At 40.9% G+C, this 15,912-nt stretch overlaps 1 protein-coding gene across 1 annotated transcript in view; it reads right to left on the bottom strand.

The window, feature by feature from the left end:
* UBE2M (ubiquitin conjugating enzyme E2 M) overlaps window positions 1–15,912 on the bottom strand; it is a 73,943-nt gene that overhangs the window by 20,969 nt on the left and 37,062 nt on the right. The window contains exons 3-4 of the mRNA XM_069200494.1: window positions 6,879–6,917; window positions 5,894–5,997 (exon numbers count right to left, since the gene is read on the bottom strand). Of these exons, the coding sequence (XP_069056595.1) occupies window positions 5,894–5,997; window positions 6,879–6,917 (143 nt within the window). The remainder of the gene's footprint in view (window positions 1–5,893; window positions 5,998–6,878; window positions 6,918–15,912) is intronic.

Here is a 15,912-nt window from a genome sequence, read left to right as displayed (position 1 = left end):
CAGACATGATATGGGTGTAGTTAAAAGCCCTGAGAGGAGATTACAACAGGGACGGAGCCCCTAACTAGTGCTCTCAGGCACAAAAAGGCTTATTTGGGCCATCTAGAAATCACATATTAAAGCCTCTACTCAGGTACATATAGTTTTCGGAATAGCTGCAAACCTGTTTTAAATGGAGAAACTAGTGAAAAGGAAAACATACACAGTAATTTATACATGACAAATTTTCCGAGTAGAAGTTAGTTAAAAATTAAGGTCCTATATATGAGGGATGGCACATATATGGAAAGACCATGCCAGACCTCTACATACTGACAGCAAAAAGGGGGGAGGGGCTGACAATCCTACAGAGTTAGTGCACCTGGTTAAAGTACGCAATATGTTATCACACGTTACCCATCTGTCGAGAGTTCCACAACGGCATTTTATTACTAACAACATTTCTGAAAATAGGAGTAATTTGTGAGTTGCCATGTTCTCTCCATCTACATGCACCATGGCTTTTACAGCCAGAGACTGTTTCTATCTGACATCATAAGCGATACTGAAGTGAAAATGGCCATGGATGGATTTGCTATAGGGATGATTCTACTAGGAGTTCAAAGATGTGATCGCCCTCACACGTGCCTGGCGTCAATGAAAAGATGTTGGTCAATTAAGTACTCCTACTAACACGAAAACGCCAGGAACCTGCCAAAGAATGTTTACAGTGTCAACTGCACCGTCTTCTATCCCTCCATAAAAAAGATGATTATGGCCATAATAATAGCAAGCAGACCTACCCCCCTAGGGAACAACCGCTTGGTCTTGCCAGACCAGGCTCATTTCATTTCGGGTAAAGGAAGGTTGCACAACCTCCACACCATATTTTGGTGTGCTTCAACTGCAGCAAGAGGCAAATCCGATGTCCGATGCAGATAGAGCCCTTAACTCCTTAGAATGGTCATATTATGTAGGCTTGAAATGGTATAGGATTAGCCTCGTTGGGATTCTATACACAATCGTTTGAGAAACAGATATGGTGCCTTCTCCAAACTTAACAAATGGGGAAAATAAGATATTGTCGTTAACAGCAGCACCACAAGAAAGAGGCTGGAATTCTTGCTACCGTAGCGCGAAGCACACAAAAAAAGCAAAACATAGTGAAAACTCCTTTTCAACAATATATGGTGAAAATTCAAATGTTCCTTTTGTTATCCCAGGCTCACCGTCGTTAATAGCAGCCTTCACCATCAAATCACTTACCTTTCAAAAAAGGAACTGACAGTGAAAGCAATATTTTTTGTTGGGAATCAGGCTTAAGACTTGTGAACTTCAGCTATGAGGAAGGGCACACAGAAGTATTGAGTACGAGAATAGCAATAGTTAAAAAGAATGCACACCACTGGTTACACTGATCTAGCAATAAACCAGGTCTCGTTTTAGTAGCTTGGGGGTTTATAAAGGGTCTTAGGATAAATCATCCACAACATGAGTACATACAGCAAAAATCAATCTTGTTGCACTGTAAAATTTCACATTAGATGTAGTACCAATCTTCTGACCCTTTTCATAAAAAAGTATTCCAGACTGCAGATGCGGCTTACTACAGATACGATAATGAAATCAGCCTCAGGATCCATGACGGGAAGCAAAGGGACCATGCTCTGGTAGGCTAGACTTCATAAAACAGATTTGACAATTTTGCTGTGAAGGATTAAGCAACATTTCCACTGTGGACTCTGTAAGCCTGGGACTATAGGCATCAGAGGGAAGATGCAGATTATCCAGTCCGAGGGACATTAAAATCAAATATATTTTTATTTTAGCCCTAGTTCTGTGGCTCCCTAGTCGTGTCTCCAAAAACGCAGTAATATCACTCATTGGAACTCCTAAATGGGGATAATGTTGGAGAAGCGGGTGAAATGTCACCTCGAAGTGTAAAATTGTCTCAGGGAAATGGTGTTGGTGAAGGAGTGGGGTAGTGGCACTTTTTAGTAGATAAGTGAAGGGAGCAGACTGCTAGCTCTAAAATGATGTTGAACATTGATGGTGTGCTTCTGTGTTACATAGGGTGCCTCAACATCAACAGACAACACTCAGGCAGTGAGTGGTGAATTTGAATCGGAATGTTAGTAGTTCAAAACTCTACTCTGAATGGCCAGAACGTGGGGGGACATATATAAGCCTAAAAGGTGGTATCGAAGTGGGAGGTTACAGTTGCTCACTGATCTGGAAGAGAGCAACGTTTCCCAAAACGGCACTAGAGCTTAACACAGTATTTTCCCATTATGCACAGCAACAACTGCTATCCAAACAAAATAGATGGCAGGAAGTCTCAAAGTTTTTTTTCTTTACTGCAGTATGCACACCCTTTCGTAATATGTGCACACAGGGGGACTTATTATATTCCTACTGTTTTGCAGATACACTTGTTTTGTATTTCCTCATTGCCTGTGCAAATGGAAATGTGCACAATAATGGATGTCACTCCTGAAACTACACTGCAGAATGTAGTGTGTGCCATCCAGTGGAACCTCTAAAATGGGTCAGTGAAGATAAATCAGCAACAATCTGCCTATATATGCAGGGATGTGGAATTCCTATCGCCCGACGCCCGGGACATCTTGTTTGGGGTCAAGGGCAACAAGATTTTATGTTTACTTTGTCCTTGGGACAAGTAGACCCAACCCTCTGCAGCACAAACCCTTTGGCTGTTTGTTTACAGAGAGTGGAACTCTCTGCAGTTGAGGTAATGTGTTTCCAAGAGATAATGCTGTTCAAACTTGTATTTATGGTTCATTATTTGAAAACCTTCATTATTAGGGTGAGTGCTGTAAATAAATGTTTTAATGTCACACTTCACTACTGACGTTGGTTCCAGTACAAAAAAAAAAAACGTGTATACACATGTTTGAAAAGTTTAGGCTATGAGGCTAAGTATAATGCTCCCAGAATGCTCTCTGATTATATGCAAATGAAGTGTCATTTAGTAAAATGTTTTGATGCATGCTAGTATTTCCCAAAAATATTTCTAATGGAAAATCAGTGTAACCATTTTCAACACGATTATGGGAAGCATGAAAATAAACAAACACTGACAAAGCCAACTGATCTGACATATTTTTATAAGTCTTTTAGTTTCATCAATGCGTGTCTTGTTTTGACATGGCTTTTCTAACACTTTATTGTTGTGGGAGCTACCAGGTCCTCAACATTGTAACAAACACTGGCAAAAACCCCCCAAAACGTTTTTGAACTCTAAAAGCACATGTTGCCACCAGTGGCATAACAAAGGCCCCGCAGCCGCCCTCCAGGGGGCCCCTTCAGCACAGCACCTGCCCTGAGTGAGTCTGGAGAGGGGGCTCCTCCATGTTCTTTGCAAAGGGGCACCCTCCAGTTTCATTACGTCACTGATTGCCACTGTAGTTCCTGACACTGAACAAAACTACTTTGTGTGCCAATATGCTCCTTGTGGAAGAGAAGAATGCGATCACTCACAGTAAAGCCAGCCGAAAGAGAGAGAAATAAAAGTTTAATAAAAACAAAATGTCTTTGTTAACACCAGACCTAATTAGGGACCGAGACCTACATGTAGGTAGCTTTTTGCATGTCGCAAACAGCGACTTTCGCTGTTTGCGACGTGCAAAAAGCACATTGCGATGCACATACCCAGTTTTGCGATTCGGTAACCTGGTTACCGAATCGCAAAACGGGTTTGTGACTCGCAATTAGGAAGGGGTGTTCCCTTCCTAATTGCGACTCGCAGTGCAATGTAGGATTGTTTTGCGAATGCGGGCGCAAACCAATCTCAGTTTGCACCCATTTCAAATGGGTGCTAACACTTTCACAAAAGGGAAGGGGTCCCTCTGGGACCCCTTCCCCATTGTGAATGTCACTGTAAACATTTTTTCAGAGCAGGCAGTGGTCCGCAGGACCACTGCCTGCTCTGAAAAAATGAAACGAAAACGTTTCATTTTTCGTTTTTTGTAATGCATCTCGTTTTCCTTTAAGGAAAACGGGCTGCATTACAAAAAAAAAAAAAAAAAAAAAAAACTGCTTTATTGAAAAGCAGTCACAGACATGGTGGTCTGCTGTCTCCAGCAGGCCACCATCCCTGTGAGGCCGCCATTCGCAAGGGGGTCGCAAATTGCGACCCACCTCATGATTATTCATGAGGTGAACATTTGCGAAGCCCTTGCGAATCACAGATGGTGTCAGGGACACCATCCTACATTCGGATTTGCGACTCGCAATTTGCGGGTCACAAATCTGAACCTACCTACATGTGGCCCCAAATTCTTAAAGAAAGTCACAAAAGTGCACCCATGGTATATGTCGTACCCCTATAAAATATTTGTGAACTGTATTTTAGCATGGGTAAATACGCATGTGTAGATTTGCTCATGTGAAAATCTATTGAGCATTTGCAAGTTCATTTTCCCTCCAGCCACTTTCTTCCCAACCCTGGAAGAAGTTCTAATTCTGCCATTGTCAGGAGTAAATGTCCAACCTTTCTTATTATGGGAAAATATTAGAGAGAAGCTGGTGAAAATCTTTAAAACATGCTGGTTAGTAGGTTTGCAGACTCAAAGGCATTCCAGCCCTGGAACTATTGCTTACTGCTTCCTCCAGCCCCAGTATGCAGATCTGCAGAAAGGTGGAAAAATAAGGAAATTGCTACAGTAGGGATTGAAACTGCTAGTATTCAAGCCCTACTATGGTAGTAGCCCTGGCATAATCAGAGAGGCTATTATCAGAGCTCTTACATAATGAGATTGCTGCTATAATTTGGCGCCACACTACATGGCACCAAAGGGACAAGTAGATCTTTTTACAGGACAAGTAGATTTGAGAAGCAACCTGTCCCGTGGACAAGTAGATATTTTAATAAATTCCACACCCCTGATATGAAAGCTGTGACAGTAGTGATACACTACATGGGCCCATGGCATAATCAAACAGCCAAGGATTGTTTAAAGCCCAACACGAATACTTCTTCCTACTGAATTTGGTAATTACCAAGTTTAAAAGGAAGTGACACCTACTCTGCTTCCCTGATGTGATGATGAAATGCAACTATAAACATAAGCCTTATTTCATCCATTGCATGATGTCTTGCTTGTTCTACAATTAACCATTATGCACGAGCCAGCCATAAAGATTTCTACTAAAGCGAAATGGCTACACTTGCTCTCAAACGGCAATAGTGCCTTTCAGATGAACTAGTAAAGCATATCAATAGAAAAGTAAAATGTTTTTTTCTAAACATCCAAAAAGAGGAAACATTAATAACAGGAGAAGGAAAAATTACATTGGAGGGATGCCACTGAAGAGCCTCATAAAATGGATAATATTGGGTTCTACACAGGTTCTGGCAACGTGATACACACAGATCAACACTCAGCCATCCAATACTAGCTTCTAAATCATATCAGTCGTGCATTCTCACACTGTGCATTATATATGCAAATTACCTCTCAGACCTACCTCTTTCTACTTTGACATACTCATAATCCCACAGATCACACTCCTACATCTACTGCATAAAATGTAATGCTGCTAATGACAAACAGGCGGCCTCAAGGTAGGATCACACTCTACAAACTTCCATGGTGGCTTTGTCTGATACCAGCAACAACAAAAAAACTCAGTATCTAACAGATAACCCTCAGCACAATGAGGTGCAACACTGCCAACATGGTTAATTTCTTTATTTTTCTCTATGCTGGTATTCTTGATAGTTTGGACTTATTTTTCTTCAAGTCCAAACTAACAAATATTAAGGTGTCCTAATAAAAGTTAAAAAGGAGTCATGGCACCTGGTTTAAAAAAAAAAAAAAAAAAAACATAAAAAAAAAAAAATCATGTTTCCAATATCCCGTTACCCAGCACTTTCCAATATTTCCCAGACCTGAGAATGTTCAGGCAGACGTTTCCTTCTAGGTCTATATTTGGGTGGTACACCATCGTTTCACACTTCACCTTTGGAGGGTCGTGAGGATAGCCCTGTCCTACCTGAAAGCAAAGAATGGACATATGAATTTAGACAGTTTATAAGGGACAAAGATAAAAAAAAAATCAAAAAAAATCTGGGCTCTGTACAAGGGGAACATTAATGTACGTAACTCACACAGAGGTCTAAGGGAAAAAATAGTCTGCATGTTATGAGTGCACACTGCAGAAAAGCCTGTGGTGCATTATAACTTGACGACATGGGCAGATGAACCGATTTGCAGTTTATTAACTTTGTATTTAAAATTTGTAGTGAAAACTTGCTATAGATACAAGTTAGTCCATGTTTCAAGGTTTCTGAAACACTGAAAGAAGAAAATTCAGCTTTTACTTTCCTTTTCTGCACTTTATCATTGGTAGTAGTAGTAAAGACAACGGAGATGGTTTGTTTATTCCTACAGTTGATGTGATTGAGGACAAGAAAATGAAAACGATAACATTTTTAAAAGTCAATTCTAGATCAAGTGTCTGTTTAACGCAACAGAATTATTAGAATATAACTTTAAATTGGACAACGTTAAGTGGAACATTGCACAGCACAGGCATGAGAAGAGCAATCAACCATGACACTATAGTACAGCTTATGACAAAATTGTTTGTATGAAACAGTTACTGGTGGGAAGGAAAAAAAATGTGGCGAGGAAGAAATTCCTGAACTGATCATCGCTGGTCTGTATGGGATTGAATATTGAGCATGCTAGAAAAGGTTCCATTTTGTGGGACATTAGCCAAGACAGTGAATATATCCAATTTGCATGTGTAAGGAAATATCACTGCTTATGTCTTATCCTTTCAAGCAGCCCAAGTTAATCAGGTGGTATGCACCACAATACCTCTAAATAGCATCAATTTGCTGCTAACAAGGAAACCGCCATGGATCTCACCTTAAAACTGAAAACAAACTTCCCTCCTTTGTAGAACCCCTGCAAGATATAAATAAAAACTACATGAGTGTGATATAAAAATGAAGCATGAAGAATACGAAAATGGAATGATGGCCGAGGCTCATCCGACAACATACTTAATTGTGAAAAATACTGGGAGAACAGTAAACTATTGTGTACACCCAGTGTGCCAACAGATGACCAAATATTAATAAAAAGCAGTTGGGCTTATTTCTACCTTCTGACTTTTCTTCAATTATTTACCATTAAATACCAGCTTAAACAAATCTTTATAATTTACTTGCTTTTGAAAAAAAACAAAAACAAAAAAACGTTTCAACGAGCGAATACCCACAGTGGCAAATGCAGCACAAACATTTTTATTAAGTCTTCACTCGTCAAAATAATCATGCTCCCTTTTTAACAAAAACGTGGATATTCATAAGAGACTTGCAAAAAACATCATCTGGCTGACTTCTTGGGATAATATGAATTGACAGAGCCAACAGATCCCAATTTTGGACTATTAATTAACCTATTATTGGTTTGCCAATGCAGCTAGCTGTTGCAGATACCGTTAAAACATCAATTTAAAAAAACAAAAAAAACACAACAAAAAAAAACGAATGCACACAAAAGGCAAGGTCATGGGGGCCCAAGTCATCTCATAGGTGTGCGTCTCCACAGCCATCAACAGAGGCATGCTTTTTCCCCCCCACCAATTCAAGATGGGGGAGGAGGGCGCAAGGGATCAACAGTGCTTGAGCCTGGGCCCAAAAAATAAATAAGCAAGGGAAGAATGAGGGAGGGAGGAACAAGGCGCTAGTGCGAGGAGACGTTGGGTGTGTGATTAGGGTAGTTACATGAGGGAAGAGGGCTAGAAAACAGATGTACCTTCATAAAATGATGAATGTGTCACAGTGAGCAGTGAAAGAATATTAGGCATTGTATCAAAAGATGGTAGTGTCTTTGCTACAGGGGAGGGATAAGCAGAAGGGCAGGAACAAACACAAGATGGACAAAGAAAGCGATCATTAAACTACAAGCATATAAGAGTGAAAAAGCAACCATGCAGAGTGAAGCAACTCATGATGCACTATGCTATTCTAGCAAAGCTGCTGAAGTGGCATTGCTGCCCCAAAGGTCACAAACATTTGGTCCGACTAATGCACAGTACTGGTTCAGCTCAGATAAAAGTACAATGATCTCCTTGGCCAGTTGAAACTCTGACACAGTACTTTTGGAAAGAAGGGTAAATCCTGAGAATCATCTCATGCCTATGAGGACTGGGCGGAACTTGCAGAGTTCCATAAAAACTCAGTGAGATTCCAGTGAGTTCTGCAAGTGGGCAGAGTTGAGCATGTTGCACTGCTTGTGTTGATTTTTAGCGCCAGAAGATTCTTTTGAAAGTAAAATCACTGCAAACGGCACCACATGGCACGCCAGAGGGTACTGCTACTTTCTGATTTTCTAATCGAGTTACAGCTGTCTTAAAGCAGACGTCAGGACCTGCCACAACCACCTGCATTGAAAAATCTTGCAGGGAAGCATTCTAGTACCCAAAAGGCACGGTAGGGGACGCAAATTCCCACTCGCTAACTTAATACTGATGGGCCATGTGCGTGGAAAAAAGAAAAAAGAAAATACATCAATAATAAACTCTGCCAGGCAGCTGTTAGCAGATGTTTGCCAGAACGTGGAGTGGGAAAAACTCTGAACTCCACCAGCGGTGCAGAATTTTTCGTCCAACCCTAATGTCTACTTGCATCATAATACATGAAGGGTTTGAAGCTTTCCGATACTCCTGTCCAATTTTATTGCTAAGAAAGGCATCTCCGACAAAAACGTAAGCCACATGATGCCATCAGATGGGAAGGCTTGTGTACAAGTCTGGCAAGAAGCAGATTAAAGTTCCAATGGGTCAGGGGGAGGTTATGCTAGAGGACACAAGTGCATCAAACAAGTGATGTGTCACTTGATGGCCAGGTTAGCAGTTGGCAAACGCTTTCAGGACTGTCTTTATAGGCCCATATAGCCATTAAGTAGCTCTTAAAGGTGTCCTTAGCCAAATGACACAGAAAGGGCACAGCATCGTACAGTAAGCCTGTCAGCAGGATGATTTTCTTTACTGAAGCCTGACACAATCACTGCAATTTACTTTCCATATTGGACTCTAGTGGAGGAGTATTTGGCTGTTGTGAGAACACCCAGTTTCTTCGAGGTCAAACCCAGGTGCTGGAGAATCATCTCAAACTGACTAATGTTAGCTGAAGCTGTGGGATTCTCCCTTCATCCATGGAAAGAATGTCTCTCTAAATAAAGTTAAGCAGAGCAGAGTACCAGAATTCAAACAGGCCTGGCCAGTGGTTCCTGCAAGAGCAGACCTGTAGGCATCAATAAATATCAGTTAATGCTTCAACTTCTGGAGAACTCTCAGAATCAGGAGGGAGCAAGTGAATGTTGTACAAAAACTCTCTCCCACTATCTACTGCAGCGTTTCCTAAACTATGGACCAGGACTTTCTAGTGGTTGCGTGCTGATTTTTGGTGGCTCACAAAACCTCTGGTCTAGAAATAATATTTAAAATTATGAGCCCGATTTATAAAACAATGCAAATGTGCTGAACAGAGATCCCAAGTACAGTTTTAAAACGCACCCTTGCAGGTAATCCAAAGCAAGAAATCGGGTGAGCCTTACAGTATTCATTGCTGCTATTTTTTTTGTTTTACTTCACAAAGCCATTTCAACAGAGAATGCGCTCAACGTATGTGATCATGCAGAACCACACTACCTGTGCAGGACTTTTACAAATAAAAATAAAAATATGGATGCAGTATAATGGCCAAAACTGCTGACTATGGATCTGCGGAACCAGGATCAGATCCCAGCACTGCCTCAATATCCTTTGATTCTAGGCAAATCACTAACAGCCCACGTTTAAAATAAAATGAATCCGACCTTGTGTAATGTAATCAGGTGCCCATGTAAAGCTGTGTTTGCGTTATATTGAACTGCAGTAGATAGAGAGTCCAATACGAACAACGCTGCTTCCTTTTTACCCACAAATTAGTACACCTTACTCTATATTGCTGCACAAGGGGATCAATTACATTTGCTAAAATCACTGGTATCAACACAAAGATTTTTCAGAAGCCTTGTGGTTTTAGTGAACTGAGGCCATGGGCCACCACCACCCCCTGTAAAGTGATCCAGCTTCAGAATTCATTGGCAGTTCACCATCTGACACTTTTATGGGCAGATCAGTGTCTTAATCACAGTTGATGGCCGTGGTCAAGGTTGTGATTTTTACAATTTCTATTACATTAAAAAAAAAATGCTGTCTCATGCGCATTAAAGCAAGGTGGGTAGCTAAAGTTTGTTATTCTAAAAATTAGGTAATGGTTCTCTACAGTTTTGCAAGCACTGATCTCATTCATTTACTGGCAGTCCAACTTCAGGCAACTAGGAGGCTCACTCAGGCAAAAAGCTAACGACTCACACTTAGAGTAGGTAGGTTGCAAAAGTATCTAAGTAAGATTGGTCCCAATCCTCGAAAATGGGCTTGAGGACTTTCTGAATGATCTCTAGCTAAAGCAAACGTATCCAACATGTTGGTCACTGATGCGTTTCATGTAGCCCTCGAGCTCTGGTTATTCCGAAAGCCTTGCAGCCGACATGACAAAGGGTGCTATGTGCTGCACTTTCTATGTAATAAAGGGAAAATACACTGTTTTTCTAGAACTCTTGACAGCCAGGAAGAACGTGCCAACTCCGTATTGTAACTAATAGCTACTGAACTCCCTCTTGAAACCGACTGAAAAATAACAAATGACAATGGCAGTCTTCTCCTCTGCCTGTGAAGGCTATTCAATAGTTTTTTTTCTATTTCTTTCAAGTCATCCTTATGTTGCCATTGCAAAAAAAAAAAAAAAAAAAAAAAAAAAAAAAACCTACAACAAATCTCTTGTTTTTAGGTAAATAAATAAAAAATAAAAAAGTAAAAAAACGGTACTTAGTGTAATTGTTGTCCTCCTGGGGACACTAAAGAAAAAACAATAAAGGGATCTTTTAATGAGGGGCACGGAGATGCACAGCAATAATTGTGCATGTGCTCCTGCCCAGTTTGTTCCTGGTGCCATACTATGACAGGCAGAGGGTGCGGCACTACTAACCCACAAGATTCCTGGTCTACCATATAAGTGGTACACAGAGGTTCATTCAGTAGATGGCAAAGGCAGGACACTGCCCAACAGGAAGACCTATTCAGGGGAACTGTTCACAAACATATGCTTATAAGTGTTTTTTTTTTTTGTTTGATATATTTTCTTTACTACATATAAATGCACAGGTACAGTATTTCATACCCCCCAGGGCCATAAAGCACTCAAAAGGTGGCGTCTATTTTAGCTAAGTCAAAATGTTTTATGTTTAATAAGGTATGTACATTTTTATTTGGGCTTTGTGACCCCTCTAAATGTCACTGCTGTGAAGCCACTGCTTGTATTATCCATGTGGCAAACCCTGTTTCATCGCTTCCGAATATCCCAACACTCCAGTGATGTTCTAGCAGGCACTGTACTTGAAGATGAAACATTAACCTGGCTTTTTGCTAAAAATATTAGACACCCTGAAGTACAGCGACATCCGTCCGCCTGGGCTTTTCCATTCTAGTGTTGTTGCTTCCTGCGATGAAGGTGACAAGCAGGTATATGTCCTGTTGAAGTGGCCACTCCCAAAGAGCTACAGTCAGCTGGTAGTAATTACTGAAACCAGGGATGTGGAATTCCTATCGCCCGACGCCCGGGACATCTTGTTTGGGGTCAAGGGCAACAAGATTTTATGTTTACTTTGTCCTTGGGACAAGTAGACCCAACCCTCTGCAGCACAAACCCTTTGGCTGTTTGTTTACAGAGAGTGGAACTCTCTGCAGTTGAGGTAATGTGTTTCCAAGAGATAATGCTGTTCAAACTTGTATTTATGGTTCATTATTTGAAAACCTTCATTATTAGGGTGAGTGCTGTAAATAAATGTTTTAATGTCACACTTCACTACTGACGTTGGTTCCAGTACAAAAAAAAAAAACGTGTATACACATGTTTGAAAAGTTTAGGCTATGAGGCTAAGTATAATGCTCCCAGAATGCTCTCTGATTATATGCAAATGAAGTGTCATTTAGTAAAATGTTTTGATGCATGCTAGTATTTCCCAAAAATATTTCTAATGGAAAATCAGTGTAACCATTTTCAACACGATTATGGGAAGCATGAAAATAAACAAACACTGACAAAGCCAACTGATCTGACATATTTTTATAAGTCTTTTAGTTTCATCAATGCGTGTCTTGTTTTGACATGGCTTTTCTAACACTTTATTGTTGTGGGAGCTACCAGGTCCTCAACATTGTAACAAACACTGGCAAAAACCCCCCAAAACGTTTTTGAACTCTAAAAGCACATGTTGCCACCAGTGGCATAACAAAGGCCCCGCAGCCGCCCTCCAGGGGGCCCCTTCAGCACAGCACCTGCCCTGAGTGAGTCTGGAGAGGGGGCTCCTCCATGTTCTTTGCAAAGGGGCACCCTCCAGTTTCATTACGTCACTGATTGCCACTGTAGTTCCTGACACTGAACAAAACTACTTTGTGTGCCAATATGCTCCTTGTGGAAGAGAAGAATGCGATCACTCACAGTAAAGCCAGCCGAAAGAGAGAGAAATAAAAGTTTAATAAAAACAAAATGTCTTTGTTAACACCAGACCTAATTAGGGACCGAGACCTACATGTAGGTAGCTTTTTGCATGTCGCAAACAGCGACTTTCGCTGTTTGCGACGTGCAAAAAGCACATTGCGATGCACATACCCAGTTTTGCGATTCGGTAACCTGGTTACCGAATCGCAAAACGGGTTTGTGACTCGCAATTAGGAAGGGGTGTTCCCTTCCTAATTGCGACTCGCAGTGCAATGTAGGATTGTTTTGCGAATGCGGGCGCAAACCAATCTCAGTTTGCACCCATTTCAAATGGGTGCTAACACTTTCACAAAAGGGAAGGGGTCCCTCTGGGACCCCTTCCCCATTGTGAATGTCACTGTAAACATTTTTTCAGAGCAGGCAGTGGTCCGCAGGACCACTGCCTGCTCTGAAAAAATGAAACGAAAACGTTTCATTTTTCGTTTTTTGTAATGCATCTCGTTTTCCTTTAAGGAAAACGGGCTGCATTACAAAAAAAAAAAAAAAAAAAAAAACTGCTTTATTGAAAAGCAGTCACAGACATGGTGGTCTGCTGTCTCCAGCAGGCCACCATCCCTGTGAGGCCGCCATTCGCAAGGGGGTCGCAAATTGCGACCCACCTCATGATTATTCATGAGGTGAACATTTGCGAAGCCCTTGCGAATCACAGATGGTGTCAGGGACACCATCCTACATTCGGATTTGCGACTCGCAATTTGCGGGTCACAAATCTGAACCTACCTACATGTGGCCCCAAATTCTTAAAGAAAGTCACAAAAGTGCACCCATGGTATATGTCGTACCCCTATAAAATATTTGTGAACTGTATTTTAGCATGGGTAAATACGCATGTGTAGATTTGCTCATGTGAAAATCTATTGAGCATTTGCAAGTTCATTTTCCCTCCAGCCACTTTCTTCCCAACCCTGGAAGAAGTTCTAATTCTGCCATTGTCAGGAGTAAATGTCCAACCTTTCTTATTATGGGAAAATATTAGAGAGAAGCTGGTGAAAATCTTTAAAACATGCTGGTTAGTAGGTTTGCAGACTCAAAGGCATTCCAGCCCTGGAACTATTGCTTACTGCTTCCTCCAGCCCCAGTATGCAGATCTGCAGAAAGGTGGAAAAATAAGGAAATTGCTACAGTAGGGATTGAAACTGCTAGTATTCAAGCCCTACTATGGTAGTAGCCCTGGCATAATCAGAGAGGCTATTATCAGAGCTCTTACATAATGAGATTGCTGCTATAATTTGGCGCCACACTACATGGCACCAAAGGGACAAGTAGATCTTTTTACAGGACAAGTAGATTTGAGAAGCAACCTGTCCCGTGGACAAGTAGATATTTTAATAAATTCCACACCCCTGTGAAACTGAACAGGAACAAAACAGATTCACACAAGTGGTCCAACTGCAGACCGGTTGGCCTACTCAACTGGCCCCTTCCCAATCTCAGTGTCTACAGTCAGAAAGTTGGGCGCTGTTTTTAATGGAGAACTATCCTTCAGGCCACAAATCCTAAAAGTCCATTATACAGGCTTTACCTATATGAAGAAACAAAATTAATTTTGAGGTTTTCAAAACGCTCCACTAAAGTCTGTGCGGCTAACTGTATACTGTTACGTTTTTCTTTTCCTGTTGATTCACGGTGCCAAGATGCTTCAGTGGGAATGCAGCATAATATGCAGCATATGCTTTACTTACCAGATATAAAATCTGGCAAGTAAAGCAATTTCCTACCAGGCTTAGAAACATCTTAAAAAGTCTAATATCCAGGTGTGTGTCTGTGTGTGTGTGAATGTATATATATTTTTCCCCCTAGTGGCTGTCGCCAGTAGGTAGTTATGTTTTAAGTTTTGTCAAAACTTTGACGACTCTTCGCAAGATTTTCAAAATTGGAGTCAGTTCAGCTGCTGTGTTGAAAGTTTCAGAGTGATCAGTCAAGAAGCGGGATCGAGAAAGAAAGCATTTTCCCCATAGGGTCTTTAGACAACTACAGCCCGAACCGCTGAAAGGAATTACACCACATTTAGCAGGATGCTAATCTTGGTGCGCATATCGTGCTTTTTGTTATGTGGGGTAAATCTGTTCAATACTTTGAGTTACTGAAGGAAAAAGAAATATAGATATCTGGGTGAAGCCTAAGCACAGATTTTATGGTGAGATTTGATTGGCTGTCAGCACAGCAACCAGGAAGTGCTGGCAGCCATCTTGGGGCCAATATACATGCTGGCACCCCATTGAAATTCATTAATTTCAGGCTTTGAGGGTCACAAAAAGGAGAAAGTATAAAGGATGATAATAGAATTACGTTACAATATAAATCATTTATTGATGCTACCAATTGAGGTGTGTTCCAGTGTGATTTTACTCTATGAAAAAGCCTTCTGATGAGATTTAATGAATCATGTTTGATAGAAAACGGTTTTCTCATGGGTTTACCTTATAGGTTATGGAAGGTGCTCCAGAAGCTCAAATGAGAGCATATTTTCTGTATATTCACACTACTATTCTCCGCCACATGAGAATGAAGTCTGACAATCTCAATAAAACATGTATTTCCAACAAGAGATGCCTAGCAGTCGATTCCCTTGTGTTCTACTGCTGCCTCCCAGAGTGGTCTAGACAACAACTCGAGTGCTGCTAACAGTCTTGCTGATGACAAAAATGTGAAACACCTGAGGCCATCTTGATTGAATCAAACTGCTATAATGTAAAACATTTTATTTAGAAAGGAACTAAATGAAGGGGTTCATGTCATCACAGAAATTATGGAGAGTGCTGTAGAAAAAAAGAATTAGGACCGGTTTTGAGCGAGTTCTCAAATCTTAATTTTCTACTTCATTAAAACTTTGACATGCAGACTGAGACATTCACCTTCAAAGCCAGCAGCAGACTGCCAGTTGACTCCCTAGAGATCAGCAGCTTCTCTACAGAGTTCCAATGTGCAACTATAGCGCCAACGTTCTGAATTCATGCCAAAAGTGTGGTACATCTGAACGCCATCTTGATGGAATCAAAGTAGAAAATTATAACCATTTTCTACTGATACTGTAGTAAATGAGGAAATTAGGGCGCTGCATAACAAATATGTATCCCAAGATGGCAACCAGAAAAAAAAGCCCAAATGTAGCACAAATATCACCCAACTGTAGCCCAGATATAGCTCAATGACAGAAAAATGCAAAACACTTTTTTTTTTGTTTGATTGCAGTTCTATAGAGCATAGATTTTACCCGAAGGTATTGGAGTGCTTTAAATTACACAGGGATACATTCATTTTGGGTTTGGTATGGGGAGATTAAGTGATCT

Source organism: Pleurodeles waltl, chromosome 7, assembly GCF_031143425.1.
Source record: "Pleurodeles waltl isolate 20211129_DDA chromosome 7, aPleWal1.hap1.20221129, whole genome shotgun sequence".
Taxonomy (NCBI): Eukaryota; Metazoa; Chordata; class Amphibia; order Caudata; family Salamandridae; genus Pleurodeles; species Pleurodeles waltl.
Note: the sequence above shows the minus strand (reverse complement) of the source record. Positions and strands in the feature narration are given on the sequence as shown.